General features: G+C 39.5%; 1 protein-coding gene and 1 long non-coding RNA gene across 4 annotated transcripts in view; one reads left to right on the top strand and one right to left on the bottom strand.

Moving 5' to 3' along the window:
• LOC132826749 (inhibitor of nuclear factor kappa-B kinase-interacting protein-like) overlaps window positions 1-15,083 on the bottom strand; it is a 27,961-nt gene extending 12,878 nt beyond the window's left edge. The window contains exons 1-3 of one of the 2 annotated variants that reach the window (XM_060842905.1): window positions 14,667-15,083; window positions 12,377-12,494; window positions 3,167-6,582 (exon numbers count right to left, since the gene is read on the bottom strand). In XM_060842905.1, the coding sequence (XP_060698888.1) occupies window positions 5,866-6,582; window positions 12,377-12,494; window positions 14,667-14,821 (990 nt within the window). In that variant the 5' untranslated portion in view covers window positions 14,822-15,083 and the 3' untranslated portion in view covers window positions 3,167-5,865. Of the gene's footprint in view, window positions 1-3,166; window positions 6,583-12,376; window positions 12,495-14,666 lie in introns of those variants that run through there. The other variant, XM_060842904.1, reaches the window with a different exon arrangement.
• Window positions 13,897-22,423, top strand: part of LOC132826750 (uncharacterized) — a 25,573-nt gene continuing 17,046 nt past the window's right edge. Inside the window, exons 1-2 of one of the 2 annotated variants that reach the window (XR_009645909.1) lie at window positions 13,897-14,273; window positions 20,445-20,490. This is a non-coding gene — a long non-coding RNA (uncharacterized LOC132826750). Of the gene's footprint in view, window positions 14,274-14,454; window positions 16,367-20,444; window positions 20,491-22,423 lie in introns of those variants that run through there. The other variant, XR_009645908.1, reaches the window with a different exon arrangement.

Below are 22,423 nucleotides of genomic sequence, written 5' to 3'. Positions count from 1 at the left end.
CAAGATCAAAAGGGTTGGTAGGAAGAAAGGAGGTGAGAGATTTGTGCTGGTATTCAATTGTGGAGCATTGGTGCAGCAGATATACTGGATTCAGCAGGTAAGTGGTTCTGTTTAGCCACTTGATTTCCCAAAATCTAGAAAACACTACCAGCAAAGATTCAATTTGAAATAGTGGTAGAATACAAGACACATAACCTCACAATAACAATCGTAACCCACCTCATGCAAATAGTTGGTTTCCTGTCTCTGCTTTTTAACCTCTGGTTGAAGATTTGTTATTTTATCAATAACAAATTTCTTTCCAAAGTTAAATGAGAACCACTTCTGCTTTAAGCATCTGTAACATTTGTTGGTGATTTTCTGTCTGTCCAAGTTGAGTATGAGAGTGCAGCAGAGATTTTACTGAATCCAACTGGTGCCCCATGACTGCAATTATCATCAATATCTTCAACAAATTTGCAAATACAAAGTGGTCTGTTTAAAAATGAAAACTATTCAGGACCACAGTGAGAAAATGGGACAAAAGCACTGTTACAAAATATACCATTTCTACTGTAATACAATTATAAATAATATAACACATGAACAAAGTACAAAGCTACTCTAGAACCATCACATTCTCTCAGACACTAAGGAGCAATTTCTGGTCCATTAGTGGTGCTAAGTCTAAAACTAGTTGACAGTTTTCTCAATTTTCAATTGTTGATGGTTTGTGTGAAAGTACTGGTCATTCTCACATAGTTTGCACATCGCATGGAAGGGAAAAAATCTTGACTATAATACTGAATATATTGGGGCAAGAAATATTTCCACAAGTGAAATTTGTGTTAAATGGCTGTCCGCCACAAGAATACTTCGTTGACTTTGTGATCCCTGTGAAGAATCTCACTTTTTTTGGTTCTATTATTTTTTTTCTCAATGTATCTGTAGGGAAATGCCTTTCCTCAGAGAAAGGGTTAGCTTTCTGCAAAAGCCTCTCCATTGCAAACTATTAACTGGCTGCCCATGGCAAGTTTCTTAACTATGGAACCTCTCAAGTTTTCAGTCTTTAGGATCAATCTATTTTGGAAGCCGATATAACTAATATCCTACAATAATAGCTGTGTAGCATGGTGCAGTGATTGAGTGTAATGTGCAGTGGTCCTTCAATGCAATAACAATCATGCCATTATTGTTCGAGGACTGGGAATTTGGGGGAAGGGCCTGTAAGATCCACCACAGAATTTTCTTCCTGATCTGTTAACATTTTCCTTGACCTACATTCTGTGACCATGACTTGCTCTGATTCAGCTTCCCCCCCAATGCACTACATCGCCAATTGTACCCACAAATCTGCATCTGATTTTGGTCAAGTATTGTGAATATGTGTATTTGGAATTGGTAAATGTGTTAAACAGGTACTGAGATTCATTTTAGTTTTTTTTAATTGAAAGCAGTTTGATTTTTCCAGCTTCTGCAGCAATTATACCTTAATTTGGATTTGTTTCACCGGACAGTTTGTTCAATTTTAATAAACTAACTTGAATAATTAATGATTTTAATTGATGTGAAAAAGGTAATCCATTATTCTGTGTGGGAAGTTTGGAGAACTATTTAGATATTTGCTTTGATATTCATGTGCAACATGAATAAAACAGAAGCACTCAGTGTTTAACTATCAATTTAAAAAGTTAAATGTTTGACAGTAAGGATTTTGACAGGACTTTGTTGCTGTTTTGAGCACTATACCCTCTCCACACTCTTGTCCCCACTGAACTCTTCTGCACCTCTGAATCTACCATTGCATCTTCATGTCAAGCTGCAGGATTTTATTAGGTTTATTGCAGAAATGAGGCTGAAGGCATTGTAGATTTCTGGTGGCCTTGAATTTGAGGATAGCTGTGAGTTATTTCCAGTAGATTTGCTTCTTTTTCCATCAGATATTCAGAAAAATGTGTAATGCAAATCGTCTATCTCTTTTGAGAAATCAAAGTAAAGTTTAAATGTTGGTTTCAAGATTTGTTCCTTGTGGACATATGGAATATTGACAACAGAATGCAGATCTGTGAAAACAGGATGTCAGTCTCTGTACTCCATAACCTTCTGTAGGCTGTCGGACTTAGCTGTATATTCTGAGTAAATACTTCTGGCATATCAAGCATAATTAATGGAAATAATTTGAGGGGAGTCAACAATTCTTCAAGTATTCAAACTGAAATGAAGTTGTATTTGATGGAAGCAGCTTTTATACGACACAGACTATCATTACAAGTTACAAAACTGTACAATAGTTATGGTATTAATGAGATCTGTTTTTGCAAACGTGTTTTGCAAATTCAATAGTTACTTAGGGTTTTTGAATAAAATCATTATCATACGTGATTATTTAGAATGCCATGCCATTTGGCATTCATATGGGGAAGAGGATGCTACTAATTAATATATTGAACAGGTAATACTCCGTGAATGCTTCTGTTGTATTCATGTTGCACAGTGAATATCAAAGCAAATGACCAAATAGTTCTCCAAACACATAGAGAGATGGATTACCTCTTATTATATACTAATTATGTATTATTTGTAATTCCAGCTCGGCGAACAGAATCACAACAACGAGCACCTGAGCTACAAATCTTCTCCCAAACTTTGAATATAGAAAGTAAATCAGTATCTGATTCAATTCCAACATGTATGACACCTAACGTTATTAAATACAATCAGGTTACTGAATCAGACACTTAATTTAATAACCATTGAACCATTTTTGATTCAAAAATGAGTAAAGTGGAAAATGAAACCTTATTTCATTACTATTATCAACTCTGAAAAGCAATCAAACGGATTTAAACTAGTCACATTTCAGCAGAGTATAAATTACAGTCATACCCAAGAATCAAATTCTTATTCCATAAAAGGAACAATTGGGGAAACACTGATCTTTTATAGGTAGCGTTTAGGAACAGGAAGTATTAACATCTCAATTTGATTACTCTGAATGCAGAAAATTACTCTGTTTGCAGAATTTTTTGTTTTTGGTTTAAATTTCTAGGTCTTTTAGTATATACCTTTCTTGTAATTCAATATAGAGCAAATAATATTAACACTAAAATCAAATAGCATTTGATTTGATTTATTATTGTCACATGTATCTGGATTCAGTGAAAATTTTTGTTTTGCATGCAGTACAGGTAGATCAGACAATACAAAGTGCAGAGAACAATAGAACAGTGAAAAGAATATAATGTTACCAGTGCAGAGAAGCTGCACAATAGCGAGATCAACGTTAAATTTAAAATTTGAGAGGTCCATTCAGTAGTCGAATAACAGCAGGGAAGAAGTTGTTCTTAAATCTATTTGCACATATATATAAATATCTTTTATATCTTCTCACAGCCAGAAGAGGATGGGAGAATATAACCACGGTGAAAGTGGTCTTTGATTATGTTGGCTACTTTCCCAAGTCAGCAGAAAGTATTGATACAGTCGGTGAATGGCTGGTTTGCATGATGGACTGGGCTGTGTTCATGACTCTGTAGTTTCTTGCAATCTTGGGAATAGCAATTATCATACCAAGCTGTGATGTATCCAGATACAATGCTTTCTATGGCACATACATAAAAATTGGTAACAGTCTTTGTGGACATGCCGAATTTCCTTACCCTCCTGAGGAAGTAGAGATATTATTGTGCTTTCTTGACCACTGCGTTGACAGGGGTGTACCATGACAGATGGTTGGCAATAATCATTTCCAGGTGATGCTCTTGATCATTTCCATCTCAGCACCACTGATGCAGACAGTGGGTGTGCCCTCCACTCTGCTTCCTGAATTCAATGACCAGCTCCTTCGATTTGTTGACATTAATGGGGAGATTGTTGTCTTTGCACCATGTCAATAAGCACTCAATCCCTTTCCTGGATTCTGTTTCATTGCTGTTTGAGATCTGCCCTACAATGGTGCTGTCGTCAGCAAACGTGTGAATGGCTTGGGACAGAATTTGGCCCCACAGTCGTAAGTATATAAGTGTATATAGTGGGGGGCTAGGTACGGAGCCTTGCAGGCCATCAGTGAGGAGATATTGTCACAATCTTACGTATTGTGATCTACCGGTCAGAAAGTTGGGATCTAGTTATAGCCGGTGTGGGGGAGGGTAGCCAAGACCTAGGTCTCAGAGGTTAGATTTGAGCTTTTTTTTGGAATTATGGTGTTGTGAATAGGTAGGAGCCCGACATAGGTATCCTTCTTATCCAGATATTCCAGGATGAGTGCAGGGCCAGAGAGAGATTAACCTATTATACCAGGTCAATTGCAAAGGGTCAAGTCAATCTGATAGGCTGGAGTTAACGTGATCAATGACTAGCCTCTCAAAGCACCTCATAATTATGGAGGTCAGAGTCACCGGGCAGTTGTCATTGAGACAGACTGCATGATTTTTCTTTGGCACCCAGATGATAGTGGTCTTCTTGAAGCAGATGGGGACTTCAAACTGTAGTAAAGAGAGGTTAAAGATGTCTACGAATGTTTCCCCAACATGTACCATACACAGCAGATTTAGGCCAGTATTTTTCCAAGACCATGGAAGGAGAATTCATGATAGGGTGTGGGGGTGGGGTGAGTGAGTAACAGACTTGGAACTTTAAAGTAGCCACCTGCTGTTTCCCCATACTCCTCGTACTTTTCCTTCTGAAGTACAATAGGAGCACACTGGTAGCAGAGATATTTACTTCAATTAACTGACATTTAACATGCAAATTGTAGTCTTTCCACATTGTCCAGACCCCCCTCTCCACTGCATCTGCACCCCCACAAAGTGGGGTGCAGACTATATTGCGTATATTAAATTTAATTGATTTGGCAGAAAGTGGCAAGTGTGTTATATGCTCATCTTTCAACCCTGTTATCCAGCATGGAATTTGTGAAGGCAGATGTCTCCAATGCTATGCGTCACATGTTCTCAACTGCTTCCTTGGTGCTGGTGGCATTTACAGAGAGTGCCTTCTTCATAGCCTCAGCAGTGCTTCCACTGGTCACACTATGGGATCTGCCAGCCTTCCTTGACATGGCCAGCAGTGGATTGAGCTCCCATCTCTGGGACCCACTTCCCTTCCCAAACTGGACAAAGATAACATGGCCTGTTACTTGGCAGTCTCTCCAAAGACACAAACAGGGTTAGACCTGGAAGTAGCTGACGTCTGAGAATTTTAAAAGTCTGGAATGCCAGCTTCAGTCCCTGAAGAGCTAAGTTTACTTTGTGCCTATCACCTGCCTTTCTACTGAAATTTTAAAGTTTTGCTTCATAGCTTCTTAACTAAAGCTACTCCTCACCATTCACTATATTGTATTTATATTCCGAAAAACACATGGTTGCAGATTGCACAACACAGATTGCTCGTCACAACAAACACATTTCCTTCAAATTGCTGCCAATGTTTCACTCATTAGATATTATCACTGACATAAAATTAACGTGTTTAATCTGTGAACGATGTCAGAAAGCAAACATGATGATTTATTTTAAAAGTTATAAATTATACACTTCCCATAGCTTTTACTCTAATTTTCAACATCTGTAATGTCTTTCAACAAAGTTCAGCATTATTTCCAAGGCAATCTTTTGGGTTGTATCATTTCCAATGAGGTATGTCTGGTGATTTCTTTTACCGGCAGTTAAGTCCAACGAACTACACTTGATGTCACTACATTTGCAGCAATGGAAATTTCCTGTCCCAAAAGCAAAGCTAGAATGCATCAAAAGAGTGCCATTAATTGCATTTGTGTGCACCGTTTACTGATGCAGTGACTTTAATTGTAAAAAGCCATGGACTCTTCTCCTCCTCCTTCTTGTTCAATGATATCCCATCACACAGCTTTCATGGCATCTAGATAATTTATTGACTTTTAAACTGACCATCAGACAATAACATTTCCAGCTCTTTTTTAATGTCCAATATCTCAGTTACGACTTTCAGCATGTTGTCCTCCAAATTTAATATCTGGACTGTCATGTCATCTATTTTCTTTTCAGTGCTAAGGAGGTCACTGGATATCTTAAGAACAGAGTGGACACCATTATCAATTATGGGAAGTTGTTCTTGACATTCTTTAAGTTTAGGTTCATAATCAGAGAGTTTTTCTCCTAATTCTTTATCCTTTGAAATCAAACCGATCTGTTGTTCAGCTAATTTCTCAATAGTTTTCATATTCCAGTTCGCTTGCTTCTCAAGGCCACTCAAATCATCTTCCTCTTGCCGCTCAATTGCCTTTGTGTTTCTCATAGTACTCCCTTCTAAATCTTCGATCTTTTTGGTGAGATCCTTCACACCTTGTTCAACTGTATTAATTTCTGATGAAATTTTGTTATGCATGCTCTTTGACTCTGACTTCAAGTTGGCAATTTCAGTGTTTATTTCATTTAAGCTTTGTTTCCAAGTGTCTGAAATATTTTGAAAATTTTCATTGACATGTTGCATTTTTCTTGCTATCATCTGTTCTTTATTCTGTAGACTAGTCATACTGCTGCGGAGTTCTGACATCTCCTGTTCGAAGAGGGTCATGACTGAGCTGGATGATAGTGCTTTCTGCAGGACGTCTTCAGATGATTCCAGCTGTATCCGCAATACAAAACAGGGCAGATCTACTTAATCAGCAATAAAAGTGACCAAGTTCATTCTGACATAAATAGTAAATGTTCTTACTGCTAGTCAGCATCTTCTCCTTTCCAAGAATTTGACTTCAAAGCATCATCCTAGTAATTTATTTAAGTTCACTTTAAGGTGCAGAATGGATAGCACATTCAAGCATGTACACTCGATGTCACAGATGTCAGATACCAGGGCTTCAGTTTAATATTTCCAGAGAATTGTGGGCACCTGCTGATCCTTCATAAACAGTTCACAAGATTCTGGGACTGCTGTTTGGATTAGCTTTCACAATAAAAAATGCCCTGAACTGCGTTGGAGAACAGGAAGAGGCAAACAGAGGAGCAGCAGCAGCCCTCACCTGTACATGAGTACACAAAGGGCACAACGCTTATGGTTTTGATGTTAGTCTTTAAATGCATTGTTGGAGACTACTTATTACACTACAGAAGAAACCAGCAAGAGTGAGCAAAGCAGACATCTATTTTACAAATTGCTGACTAAATTTCCCAGAGGAGTATCAAACGTCATATCAGCTACAATTCCTCTGGAACTGTTTCTCAAAGAGCTTCAGTTTATTGAAATTAATTTAAAAATGTAGTACACGTCAGAAACAAAGTGACCAAAGATTATGCACACCAAGTCACATTCGTATTGCAGCACAATACCAAAACAATAGGGAAAACTCACAACAGGATTTTATGAGTATTGGCTTAAGGTTTATAAAGAAATCAATGGTTATAAGATCTCTCTTTGGTAAATATAGTAATGTTCGAAGTGTTCAAAAAGGCAATCCAATGTAATAGCAGAAAAGACTATGCATAATCTAGTCTGCAAGAAATTTTGAGATTCTCTGACTGTCATTTTTGAAGGTATCAGACAGTATTGGGCTTAAACTGTTAAGTAACCTAGTTACTGTAATAGCGTATTTGAAAGAAGTCATAATCTTTTTCACTATCATATTAACCGTATACTACAAAAATAAGCAGAAGTATTAATGTGCTGCATTGTATTAGAAACTGACTTTCCAATTATAGGATCTGATTGAGTTCAGGCAGGCCATGGAATGAAAGCCGCCTCTGTTTTTTTATTTCAATCTAGTTCTCAATAAGCAGTTGCCCACAGTAAAAAAATGTGACCCCATGCAAACATTTATTGGCACCAAATTGATAAACCCACTTAGACAGCTTATTTGGTAATAGATGCTGGAAAGAGATAAACGAGTGCTCCATCTCTCAGTTTGTAGCATAATATCTGGGGGAAAAGTAGAGATAACTCTAATTAATGTACAACCATTTTGCACCTCTATCTGCATGAACAACTCTTGATGAATAAGTGTCTTAGCCTTCTCTGTACATGAAATGGATATATTTGCAGATTATAGCAAATTATGTTTTATGTACATGGATATCATAAATAAAGCCTGATGAGCCATTTGTAGTTTATTATGTACTTTCCTTTGCTAATAAATAATTTTTTTCTATCCTTTAAATCCATCATTCATTTTGCTTGTAGGCACAACATGAAAGGGTTTCCCTTCGATTGGTTGAAAACTAGCTTCAAAAGCCAGATTTCCAGGTAACTGAATACCAGAACTGTGACAATTGACATTATCTCATCGACATAACAAGACGAGGCCGATCAAAGACAGATATGTATTTCTTAACTTGCTTGTATATTGGAGAAATGAAACAAGCTGTAGTACATGAAACGTAAACTGATAAATAAAAGGTAAAATCGCTAGAGTCCTACCAGACTATAGACTGCGCTCCCATTGGAGCGGGATGACTGAGAATGAGTTTAACCTGAGGGTCACCACGCCTCAGGTTAATGAAGAGATTCAAATGAGATTGGTTCATGGTAAACTCAGTCAGTGTGGGAATTGATTTTGTGCTGTTCATGCCCCACTGCTTTGCCAACCAGTCGCCCAGCCAACTGAACTAACTGATCGTACAAAAAGACTGATATAAATACAGTATAATATAACATGACTTGTGATATCAATGAATGTTTAGGTCAAAAGACACGTTTCAATATACTGTCCCAGAAGTAAGATTTAGAAATATTACCAGTAGCAGGCAAATGCAACCAAATGTTGTGGCTCTTATAGACCTGGCAATTTAATTTTTAAGTCCAGCTTTTTGAAATGAGTTGACAATCATCAAAAGTCATCACAAAATAAAGTTATGTTTTTCAGTTAAGTTTGATATGAGAATCAAAAAGATAAGTCAATCAACAGTTTTCAGATATGGTCAGTGCAGCATCAAATTCTTCAAGCAGCAGGAATATCTCAACGTGGTGTTTTGCAGAGAGAAAGTTGGGCTATTCCTTCTAACAAAAAAAATAGAAATAAACACTTTTCCTTCTAGATGGGAAGCACCTTTAGCATTTTCTGTAAGAAAATACCTATATGGATACAAGTGTTTTCATGTTTTTTCCTAAGGGCTAGAAATGTTTGAGATGAAAGGCATCTTTCACAGTAACCCCCAACATCACAAACCATAATTGATGAATCAGTATCGGAAAATATATGATAATGAATAATGGAGGAGTTGAAACTTGTATTAAGCAGTGAGCATATGGGAATAATGTATGTATTACAACTGAACGATGAAGCAAAAAAACATAATGGGCAAATCCACTAGACTGGCTCAGTTTGAGCACAGAAACTTTGCCTTCATGGATCCAAAGCTCAGTGTAACTCTTCAAACATTCATCAATGCAAAACTCCTAATGGGCTCTGCAAATTACTTGCCGTAACTTCAGCAGAATCCACCTCATCTACCTCAACCAGCTGGAGTTTCTACATATCTTCCAAAGTTGTAGCAGATTGGAGAATCAGAGAAATTCTTGCTCAAGTCTTTATCTACAACAAAAGCACAGGCTTTTTTGAGGTTGCTTTAAATAGCTTTATCGTAACATGTTAATGCTAATTATCTAAGATTATTCCAGGGAGCAATTATTGCAGAATACAATATCCCAATATTTCCATGCATTTCATCAAACTAGTGGCTCACCTAAAAAAAGGCAGTGATTCCCACTGATAGAGTAAGAGGAAGATTTTTACTGATTTGTACGTTTAGCAAAACAGCTAACATCATCTTCACTTTACTGTTTTTTACTTTACTCCAAATGATGAATGAAGAAAACCTTCCCTGTGTATTTTTACATGAAAGAATATTCTTGCATTACAGCATTTTTCAAAACAGAAATGTAAAATGAATCACAGTGAAGTTAAAAAGATTAGATAGATTTGTTTTACAATTGCATACTATCACTAAAGAGCTCGTCTTTTATCAGAATGCACTGCAAGTTTTACAGTTGACCCAAATTTGCAATGTGCATTACCAAAGGCTAAGAATATCCAGTAGCAACACGAAGTGTTAAAATGGTTCAGCAGAAATCCCCTTGGTCACTACAGACAAGCAAATGGGTGTCATAGACACCTGCCTAAGTGATTATGTTATTCTGATTATCTCCTTTGAAAAATAAATTGGAGAAAAATCTGTATGTGCAATTTCTACTGAATTTCCCTAAACTCCCACTGTGCCTGTTCCAAAAGTACTGCAGAAAAACCCTACTTGGCTGTTCACATTTCTTCTTCAGAGTTCTCACAAAATTACGGCAGTAAATCAGTTGGACTAATGTGGAGGCTGTGTTTATTGCATTCAGGCATTAAAGGATTCATAGATTCTGGACATAGGGGGTTGCAAGTCTGCTGGAAAATGGTGATGCTACTTAGGCAGGGCTGAACAATACCAACTTTAATATTTGCATATCTATTTAATTATTTTGAGATCAAGGAGATATTTTAAAGGTGTTTTGAAAGGTTTTTGTCATAAGATGCTTACCTTGATCAGCAAGTTAATTTAGGCTGCAATAGCCTCAGGTAGCATCAAGAGCTGCATATGAATTGTTCAAAACAAAGCCTTAACCTAAAAGACTCTAGTGCAATATTTCCTCATATATTGAAGCAGTCATGGCTTCGTCTTTTATAATCATATAAACAAATTTGCAAAGTTCTGCTGTACACTTTGAATTGCATCCAACTATGAAGTTTCGTTTCTTTAGTTTGGATTTGAGTTTGTAAATTTGTAGCAAAGATACAATCACAAATTAATCACCTTTAAAACAGAATTACATATTGCCATACTTGCAAGTCATTTTAATCATTTGTTACCAAAGGAATATTTGGAATATTTGGTAATCAACCTAGCAGCCAATAGCACAAGCAACATTCAACAAACTTCATAGTAATATATTGCACATAGCGGTTTGAGATGTTTCTGGGAAGCAGAAAAAGGCTATGACAGATACCCAAGTCTTTTCTTCCTATAATATTCAAATACTCCAGTACAGTAAATACACACTGAAAACATATGTTATTAAGACATAAAATTACTGGGCATCATAATCTCCTATGTATAGAACCTAATTAATGATATCCTTAAGAAATACAAAGGGATCAAATTAAATTCCATGGAAAAATTACAATAAGGAACCTAAACTAAAACTGAATGGATTTGCTTTGCAGGAAGAGAAATAAAGTCTTAAACTGTAGGTTTCACTTTTGGCTTCTCATCTAATTGCCTTCATTTGTTCAGTGACACTCCATGCAAGGCCATATCTATTGCTCAACCTTAGGTGCCCCAAGTAGAAGAGTTCTTCAATATAGAATGGATTGCTTCAGAGAGTAAAGTGTCAGTCACAGATTTCGTAGCTGAATGGATGTTTTCTCCCTTATGGAGAATTAAACTAATCCAAAAACGTTTGGGGTATTTTCACATTCTAACCCACTAATTAGGTGAATTCAATTTTGCACTTTTTCTTGAGATTTAGGTTGATTGGCTATGCTAAATTACCCATAGTATCCAGGGACGTGTCGGTTAGGTTGATTAACCATGGGAATGCAGGTTTTCATGGATGGGGCGGGGGGGTTTGGATCTGGGTGGGATGCTCTTCAGAGGGTCAATGTCGACTTGGTGGGCCAAATGGCCTGCTTCCACACTGTATGGATTCTATAATTCTCTTATTTGATGTCAGGAATGCTACATTACCAATGCAGGACCAGATCAGGCTTATAGTGAATATTGTGTATGTCTGTCTCTTCTCCAAGCCTTGTTTCCAAAGGCTGGACCACAGACTTCTTACAGGAAAAGTACTACAGTGATTTGCCATTGTCCTCTGCAAGATAGCTGATCAGAAAACTCAGTTACTGTCACCTGCCATCAGGCATACTGGAAGGACTTCTAGGTTCATTATCAATCTGTATGGCCATCTTTGAATCACAGAATTGCTAGTGTGGAAGCTGGCCATTTGGTCCATCGAGTCCACAGTGAAGATCCGAAAAGATTCCCACCCAGACCCAACAACCCCTACCCTAGCCCTGTAATTCCTATGGCTAATCTATCGTGACACTCTGGGCAATTTAGCATGGCCAATCCAAGTAACCTGCACATCTTTAGACCATGGAAGGAAACGAGAAGTCCCAGAGGAAACACATGCAGACTCGGGGAGAATTTGCAAACTCCACACTGACAGTGACCCAAAGATGGATCGAACCTGAGTCTCTGGTGCTGTGAGCAGTCCTCATATGGGACGCAGTTCAAGAGTTTGGAGGGGAGTCTTATCACTGCACCACAAGATGTTTTGAGTAATGATATTTATGTGAACTTGGAGGAACTTCTTTTTTAAATTGAAATATAGTCCATTATGCACCTCTCTGCTTAACTTTCTACAACAGGTGTTTTCTCACATTTACCTTTTTTGAAACTTTGTTAATTTCATCTTCCAGGGCCTGGGCAGCTACAGATTTCATGTACAGCTGCTGGTACTTTTGTTCCACATCAGCAAACTTAGCTGACTGCTGGAACATGAGCCTGCAGAAACAGAAGACAAATTTCACAATAGTGAATTTATTGACAATTTGGTACTTGAATCTTCAAAGCAACAGCAACTGAAGGGCAATAGTTCAAATCATCATGGCAATATCTTTAAAACAAATAAAGACTAAGCTAACTGATTTGCAAGAATGGGGCTAAAGGATAAACAGGTAGTAAAAAGTTAAACCATCAGCTCTGCACCTCGGTTCAGTGCAAAATATGAACATAAAACAACTGCCATGCAAATAGCAAGTGTTATTGATGACCTAGCAGTGAATTATATGCTGGTTAGTGATGCAAATCATATCAAGGAAGCTGTCAGCCAATACTTTGACTTTCAAATAAAAACAGAAAATGACAGAGAAGCTCAGGGGGTCTGGCAGCATCTATAGAGAAGTAAACAGAGTTAACTTTGAGACAATAGGACTCTTCTCCTTTCTGAGAGTCATAGTGGACATGAATCAACAACTGTTCTCTCTCCACAGATTCTGGCAGATGTGAGCTTTTTGATTATTTTATGGTTTGATGTTATATTTCCAGCATCCACAGTACTTTGTCTTACTTTGGTTTTCAACACTGCATTTGCAATTTGAAAAAGGAAACCACTTTCAAGGGGTTTGGCGATGGAATGTGGTTTTCTTAATATGGTATTCTCAACGACTTGTCTGATTACTCTCTTTTTGATTGCGATGCAGAGAAAACCTGGATTATAGAATCATTGAGTTGACAGCATGGAAACTGACCCTTTTGTCCAACTCATCCATGTTGACCAGACATCCTGGTTCTAGTCCCATTTGCCAGTATTTGGCCCGTATCCCTCTAAACCCTTTATCTTTATGTAATCACCAGATGCCTTGTAAATGTTGTAATCTTTATTAAAAAACGGAAAATTTTAATCTGACAGGATGTGGGGAGAGTGTAACAAAGGTAGCCTTGTTCTAGTTCAGAAAAAGGGACTCCAATCTAAAATGTGAACACAGAGTGTTCTGCTTCTATTTCACTTCAGCATCCAGTAGTGTCCTTGAGGTTGATATGGTTAATGTAATTTCTGCAGTTTCATGCATTCATACACACACACACACATACTACTTATGCTGGACACTGAACACCACAGTAGGAGGGATGAAGTGTCATCTTCCCTGATCAGACAGTGATGGAGAAACTAATCGTTGATAACTCTCACAATCCAATGAAGCGGGTACTGCTTTCAGAGCGCGACGTGCAGCAGATCCGCACAAAGAGGCTGCGGGAAAGTATGAAACTTTCGGCGGACTATCCAAATTAAAGCCACGCGACTTCGGAATTGACCCCATCCCAGGGTTTCTTAGTCGGTTCAAGTCGGACAGAGTCAAAGGTGAAGGGAGCCCGGGGGGTTCACGCTCCGTTCGACTCAAGGCGCCAAAGCTGGGTTTGAAAAAAAACGGTCACAAACGACCACGTCCACACATCTGCTTCGAGGTCCTCACAGGGAAGGATAATAATAACAAGAACCGTCTTCAGACATCGCGGATCTCCCACTGGATTAAACCAAGTCCCATCATTCCGGGCCGTTTTTATTGGAGCAGGAATTCGAGCAAATATTTCCCACTTTTTTTTTGTATGTGTGTGGCGGGCGTGGGCCCTGACAAGCAGCAAACGTCCACTCAATGTCTAGAAAAATCACGGCCATTTTCTGGTGTGTTTAGTTGTTTTAGAGAGAAAAAAATTAAATCCGTTCAGCTCACTGGAGCTGTCCGTCCGCCTACAGGGTACATCCTGAATCGTCGACAGTAAAAGGTAAACAAAGAGTTATTTTAAAACAAAAAGAAATAGTTCCCCCCCACCCAGTTCCTTCAGCACCCGGGATAAAATAAATTTAACCCTCACCGGAGATTTAAGTGAAGAGGCAACACCCCTCCTCGACGGTTTTTAAATGAAGAGGGAACATTCCTGAAAATTTTCAAAGAAGGAGGGAACATTCCCCAAAGTTTCTGAAAGAGGGAACAACCCTCTGAAGTTTTTTTTAAATAAAGAGGGAACACCCCCGAGGTTTTTAAAAGTGGGGAAACCCGCTCTGAAGTTTTCAAATAAGGAGGGAACACCCCCGAGGTTTTTAAACTGACAGGGGACAGGCGAAGTTGTCGAAGAGACGAAATGATGTGAGTGCGGACTCCCAGCTCTCTCCCTTACCCCGCCATGGCCGCGCTGGCGAGCAGCGACAGCAAACACAGCGCATTCCTCACAGGGCCCTCCGACACCTTCCCTCTCGCAGGCTGCTCCCTCGGACCGTCGCTCTGCTTGCCACCGGCCACGTTCTTCTTCCTCTGCTTCACTTCACTGGACATCTTCTCAACACCACCAGTGCCTCCCCCGGGCCCGGGCGTTCGCCAATTTCTGACCTAATTCCGGCAACCCAGCGGCGATCTCCGCCCTCCCTTTCCAAACCCGGACGCGCGTACGCTGAACACAAACCAGTCAGTTCTGCCCTTTTAGTTTTTGTCTCTCAAAAGGGTTTCCTTTGAGTCAACACGATCTAACATCTTGCACGTTGAGGTGCCAGAGCACGGGAGAACTGCCAGTCTGCAGGGAACGTGGGGCAATGGGATTTTCGGTGGACCTCCAGTTCCCAGGCAGTTTTCTGGGGAGCTGGTTTGACTCTCGCCAAGATTCAGCCGTTGTCTAGAATTAATAATGACAATGGCACAACATCCATCTGGATCACTACTATTCATCCTGACTCTTAGCTGCCCGCATGAAATGGTACGATTTAGCCTGAAGTCTAGATTAGGTTAGATTCCCTACAGTGTGAAAACAGGCCCTTCGGCCCAACCAGTCCTCACCGACTCTCCCAAGAGTAACTAGACCCATTTTCCTCTGACTAATGCACTTAACACTGTGGCCAGTTTAGCATGGCCAGTTCACCAGACCTGCACATCTTTGGACTGTGGGAGGAAACTGGAGCACCCAGAGGAAACCCATGCAGACTCAGGGAGAATGTGCAAACTCCACACAGTCGCCCAAGACTGGATTTGAACCTGGGACCCTGGTGCTGTGAGGCAGCAGTGCTAACCACTGAGCCACTATGCTGCCCTAAGAAGGGAATTAATTGACCTCTCCCCCTTATAAGAATAACCAAAACCTAAAACAAAATAAAGAACTGGGTATTCCAGAGATCTGAAACAAAAGCAAACATTCTTGGAGAAACTCAGCAGCTCTGGCAGAATTTGTGGGAAGAATGCAGAGTTAATTTTGGAGTCCAATGACTCTTCATTCTTAAGCCAACTGAGCCTGCAACAGTCCTCAACTGTTTTTGGAACACTTTATCTCAAATTAGTCAAGCAACAGTCTGACAATTATACCCAGGAAATCATATCCACCGCACAGTGTCCTAGCCATTTTCATTGCAAAGGTGGTGGCACAGTGATGTACAATCTGGAGGGAGTTTCCTGGAAGTCTTCGACATTGAAGTCGCATGGCAATATGTCAAATAGGTGCAATGAAAGCACTTGCTGAATACCTCATACCACCCTTCCTCAGCTGATAAATCAGTGCTTCTTCATGTTAAACACTACCTGGATGAAGCACAGAAGTGGTATGAGAGCAGAATATACTCTGGTTGGGAGACTTCAATGTTGACCAAAAAGAGTGGCTCAGCAGAGCCACCGCTGACTGAGCTGGTTGAGTCCTAAAAATATAGCTGCTTGACTGAGATTACAACAGGAATTGAGGACAATCCTGTGGAGAATGAAGGATCACACTTCAATATTTCTGCTTCTGTCCATTAATACAGCTGTCCATGACAGCATTATGACTGCTGTACAGTCTTTTGTGGAGCCAATATCCTTTCTTCCTATTGAAGATATCCTGCACCATGATTGTGGCTCTAAAAGGTAAAGTTGCCATACTCTTACCAGACTATGGGGCTGCTCTGTCAGAGAGATGACTGGTGGTGATTTAACCTAAGGGTCACCATGCCTCAGGTAAAAAGAGAGGTTGAGAAGAAGAATTCTTCATGATAGCCTCAGTCAGTATAGGAATTGCACTCTCAATGCAAAGCAGCCATCCAGCTACCTGAGTTAATTGATCCCAAAACTCTACGACTATGCCAAATGGAATAGACATCAACGGATTAGCAACTCAGGTTTAGGTATTCCTGGAGATATTGTGGGCCATCAGCAGTAGCCAGATTGTACTCAAAACATAATCTGTAAACTCATGGCGCAGCATATCCCCTACCATTATCAGATATTCTTTTCACTTTCACCTGATTTATCTCTGACTCCACTTTCTGTGGATAGGCTGTCCACCAATATCCACCACAAACCCATCAACTTCACTTATTTTGACAACAAGTTACTATATATTTAAAGTTACAATTAGTAATAATTGTATCTGATACCCAATGAAAATGTGAAATGGTGGTGCCTCTGTGGGTATTAATTTTGTTACCATTTTTGAAAATGGACACATTAGTTTGTTTCCAACATAGCCAGAGCTTCCAACTAGCCATTGACTCAAACAATCATTATCATCTCAAACCAATATGAATACTGCTATTCCCTGAGGATTTATTTGCTTCATAATCCCTCACACTGTACCTCTGTGAAAACTATATTGAAGTAATTAACAATACTGCGTCACTACATCATTACATAAGGTAGTCTCTAGGAGGAATACTTTGCATCTGGGACCTGTAGTGAATTGTCATCAGTGTTGGTTCCTTTTCTGCAACAATCTCCAATCCTCCAAAAATCAGAATCACTACAGCAAAGGAAAAAAAAAGTCAGCCATTCAGCCTAATATATTTCCACCAGCTCTCCAAATGAATTCATGTAGTTTTATTCCCCTGTAACCCTGCATATCGTTCCTTCTCAGTCCAATTCTCTTAAATTCTTCAACTAAACCTGCCTCCATCATAACGTCAGCCGGTGCATTCTAGTCCTTAACCACTCACTGTTTAAAAGTCTTTCCTCATATCACTGTTGTCTCTTTTACCAATTACTTTAAATCTGTGCCATTTGTTTTTCATTTTTCATGAGTCAGAACAGTTCCTCCCCAACTACTCTACCCAAGCCTTGGAGGGTTCTGAAGCTCAATTTAACCTTAATTGCAAGACTTGGGGTCACTCTAAGTGCAATACTACTCCATGAACAAATGTGTTGAGTCAAGGTTCACCGATTTATTAATTTATCAAAAATAAGTGCAACAGAAATAGCACTTAACGAGGTACTCCACCAGAATTCTGACCCTCAGTTATTGAGAGTACAGTTTCTTTCTTATTCTTTCTGTGCACACAAGTATGGAAAAGGAGGCCTTATTAACTCTTTCTGAACCACAAATCATAACATTGACTAAAACTATTTCTGAACTCTGATTGGTCCAGGCATTTCATGATTCGATTCTTGATTGCCTAGGTGAAGTGCACACAATTCATACACAGTTTGGGTTGAATCTTGAATTGGCTAGGTAGTGTATATCTAATTTCTGATTGGTTCCTTTGGGAGTAACCTACTGACATTATTTACCACTATCTACACATTGGTCTTTTACATATTTTCAAGTCAATTTGGTCAGATCATTGTTAAGACACACCTCTGGAGCTGGGAGGACATTAACCTTGGCCTCCTGGTTTCAAGGTAGGGAGAGCACCACTGCAGCACAAGATGCCGAACTGGTCTTTTAAGATATCATTTACAAGGGGAAGGGGCATCCCTGTTTATTACAGCTTTGTCTATTTTATTGGACTTTGATACCGACCACTGAGATAGCAAAACAGTTTATGATATCTCCTTTGGTCATTTGTTTAGAATGTATGACGGTCTGTCTTCATGAACTCATTGTCTCAGATCTTGCTTAATTGAGGCTCATTCTGAAATAAATAAAACACTTACCAATTACCTTCTTTTCCAGGTCATTTTAAAATGTTTTTCATCTCTCTGATGTATTTGTTTGGAACAATGTATTTTAAAATAAAGAACAGAGAGGAAAAGTTAGTTATATTATACAACGTAAAACTAATAGAGAGGCATCTGTATATATTTAATCAATATACTGTTTCAGCGATCAAAGTCAAGAAATTACAGTATAGTGCTTGCAAACTAACCATGCTTTGTTTTAAAAGTTTATTAGTATTTGCTTGTTATTTTTATTGAATCAATCTTTCAGAGATGTTATTACACACCTGTATGGGTGCGACTTGAACCCAGGTCTCTTGGTTCTGCCTCTGCACCACAAGAGACATTTATTTGCTTTTGTAAAGAAAAATAGAGCATAGTAGGTAACATTGTCAGTGAGTCCCTGAATGAAGCACTGGTGGTATAGCCTGCTTTCTATTTATAAGTTTGAGTTTCCTTTCGTTGGTGATGTCATTTCCTGTGGTGACATCATTTCCCACAGTGATGTCACTTTCTGTTTTTTTTCTCAGGGATGGTAAATGGGATCCAAATCAATGTGTTTGTTGATAAAATTCCAGTTGGAATGCTATGCATCTAGGGATTTTCATGCGTGTCTCTGTTTGGTTTGTCAAGTGGTGTCCTTCTCATCTGTTTGTAAGGATACAAGTGAGAGTGAGTCATGTCATATTGTGGCTAGTCTTCTGCCTATTTGTCCAATGTATTGTTTGTTACAGTTCTTGCAAGGTATTTTGTAGATGACATTAGTTTGCTTGTTATCTGTATAGGGTATTTCACGTTCATTAGCTGCTGTTTTAGTGTGTTGGTGGGTTTGTGGGCTACCATGATGCAAAGGAGTCCGAGTAGTCTGGCAGTCATTTCTGAGATGTCTTTGATGTAGGGGAGAGTGGCTAGGATTTCTGGATGTGTTTTGTCTGCTTATTTGGATTTGTTGCTCATAAATCGGCAGACTGTGTTCATTGGGTACTCGTTCTTTTTGAATACACGGTATAGGTGATTATCCTCTGCTCTGCGTAGTTCCTCCGTGCTGCAGTGTGTGTTGGCTCATTGGAATTAATGTTCTAATACCGCTTCATTTGTGGATGATCTAGGAATTACTGCTAGACTACTTAGACCCCTTGGCATCATGAAGCCCACAAACACACCAATAAACTAAAACAGCACCTAATGAACTTGAAAGACCCTATACAGACAACAAGCAAAACTAATGTCATCTACAAATCACAATGCAAGAACTGTAACAAACACTACATTGGACATCCAGGCAGAAAACTAGCCACCAGGATACATGAACACCAACTAGCCACAAAATGACATGACCCACTCTCACTAATATCCTTACATATGGATGAGGAAGGACAACACATCCATTCAAGGACAAGCCAACCAGAGACACGCACAAGAATTTCTTGAAGCATGGCATTCCAACCGAAACTGTATCAACAAACACATTGACTTGGATTCCATTTACAACCACCTGACAAAAAGAACAGGAAATGACATCACCATAGGAAATTATGTCACCACAGGAAATGGCATCACTAACCCAAGGAAACTCAAACATATAAATAGAAAACGGGCTACACTACCAGTGCTTCATTCAGAGGTTCACTGAAGATGTTATCTAGTATGGTGACGAAGCATGTGAAAATGAACCTTCCAGCTCAGCAAGCAAACCTACATCTGGAGCCTCAACCTGAGCTACAAATCTTCTCAAAACTCATTAAAAATAGAACATAGCGATTGTATTTCTTTCATCTGCTGATACTAAGTTTTTGAGAGTAACTTAATGTGAAAGAATGTAATTATTCAATCTTAACAGAGTTTGTGACTTTTAATCTGCTTAAAATGCTGTGGTGCATTCCTCTTTTCAGTAATTATATAGTTAATATCGTCTGGAATAAATGCTTTTTAATATTTATTCACAGATTGTGGGCATTGCTGACTGAACCGGCATTTATTGCCTAATTGCTCCTTAAAATACGTGCTTTGCATAGGCCTTTTCGGAGGGCAGTCAAGTCAACCACATTATTGAAGGTGAATTTTATTTTTACAGAGCGATGAGGAGAGAGGGTGGAGAGAACCGAAGGCTGCTGGGAAGGGTAAGTTCCCTATTTAAAAAGGGACATACCTTGGGAGTCAGGCCTCCACTTTTACAGAGCAGAAAGGAGAGAAGGCAGAGAGAACCGAGGGCTGCCGGGAAGGGAGAGCTCAAGAACCCTTTTTAAAGGAGCAGCTGAGGGAGAGGCCACAGCAAGTAGCAGAGGGGTGCCAGGTATATATTTGGGTAGTGGCTGAATCCTTAGACACTGCCTTGACGGTCATAATCTCTGGATTACTGTCTGAGCCACTTGCTATATGGCATAGGGATAAGGAAGTTAGGTGAGTAAACACATAGATAAGAGATGGGTGTGGGAAAAAGGGATTCCATTTCATGGGGCATTGACATCAGTTTTGGAACCAGGGGGATCTGTACTGATGGGGCAGTCTCCATCTGAACCAATCTGGAAACAGTGTGCTAGCAAAAAAGGATAAATAGGGTGGTCTCTAGGGCTTTAAACTTGTGAATCGGGGGTAAGAGAAAGGGAAATCCTTGGAGTCAGGCAGAAAGATAAGCAGCAGGTTAGCATGTGTGCAGAGTTTAAGTTCAAGGCAGGCTAGGAATAAAGCAAAAAGGAAGGATAACTTAGGAAATATTAAGAGAGATGTCGGAAATCATGAGAATAAGAAAATCGGCAATAATGCGCTTTACATGAATGTTCGTAGTATTCTTAACAAAGTAGATGAATTAACAGCACAAATCATTGTGAATGATGATGATGTGCTAGGCATTACAGAGATGTGGTTGCAGGGGAATTCAGGACTGGCAGTTAAATATCCAAGGATTTTCAGCTTCTCAAAAAGACAGGGATGTGGGTAGATGGGGCAGAGTTGTCCTGTTAATTAAGAATGAAATTAAATCTATGGCACTGAATGATTATGGTCAGATGATGTGGAGTCTGTGTGAGTGGAGGCAAAAAAACCACAATGGGAGTTATGTGCAGACCTAACAATGGTCAGGAGCAGGGTCACAAGGTTAGATACCCTGCAGTGTGGAAACAGGCCCTTTAGCCCAATAAGCCCATACCGACCCTCCGAAGAGTAACCTACCCAGATTCATTCCCCATATTTACCCCTAACTAATGCACCTAACACTATGGGCAAGTTAGCATTGCCAATTCATCTAACCTGCACATCTTTGGATTGTGGGAGAAAACCCACACAGACACGGGAAAATGTGCAAACTCCTTACGGACAGTTGCCAAAGGCAGGAATTGAACCTGGGTCCCTGGCGCTGGGAAGGCAGCAGTGCTAACCGCTGTGCCACCCAGTGATATACCAGGAAATGTCAGCAGGGCATGTCAGAAAGACAAAGTCACGGTGATCATGAGGGACTTCAATATGCAGGTGGACTGGGTGAATAATGTTACTAGTGGATCTAAAGAAAGGAATTCGTAGAATGCTTACAGGATGGCTTTTTGGAACAGCTTGTGATGGAGCCTACAAGAGAGCAGGCTATTTCTAGACTTGGTGCTATGTAATGAGCCAGACTTTATAAAAGTTCTTAAAATAAGCGAACACTTAGGAGACCGCGATCATAATATGATAGAGTTCAGTCTGCAGTTTGAAAGAGAGAAGGCAAAATTGGATATAATGATGTTACAGTTAAATAAAGGTAATTACAGGGGATTGTATTCATTAGAGCTTAGAAGGTTGAGGGGAGATCTAATAGAAACTTACATGATCATGCATGGCTTAGAAAGGGTGGACACCGGGAAGTTGTTTCCGTTGGGTAGGGAGACTAGAACCAGTGGGCACAGTCTTAGATTTAGAGGGGGTCATTTAGAAGGGAAATGTGACATTTCTTCAGCCAGAGAGTGGTGGGCCCGTGGAACTCATTACCACGGAGCGCAGTGGAGGCAGTGGATGTTAAATGTCTTCAAAGCAGAGATTGATAAATTCTTGATCTTGCAAGGAATTAAGAGCTATGGGGAG

Source organism: Hemiscyllium ocellatum, chromosome 23 (assembly GCF_020745735.1).
Source record: "Hemiscyllium ocellatum isolate sHemOce1 chromosome 23, sHemOce1.pat.X.cur, whole genome shotgun sequence".
NCBI classification, from domain to species: Eukaryota; Metazoa; Chordata; class Chondrichthyes; order Orectolobiformes; family Hemiscylliidae; genus Hemiscyllium; species Hemiscyllium ocellatum.
The sequence above is the reverse complement of the archived record's forward strand: the minus strand, read 5'-3'. Positions and strand labels throughout refer to the sequence as shown.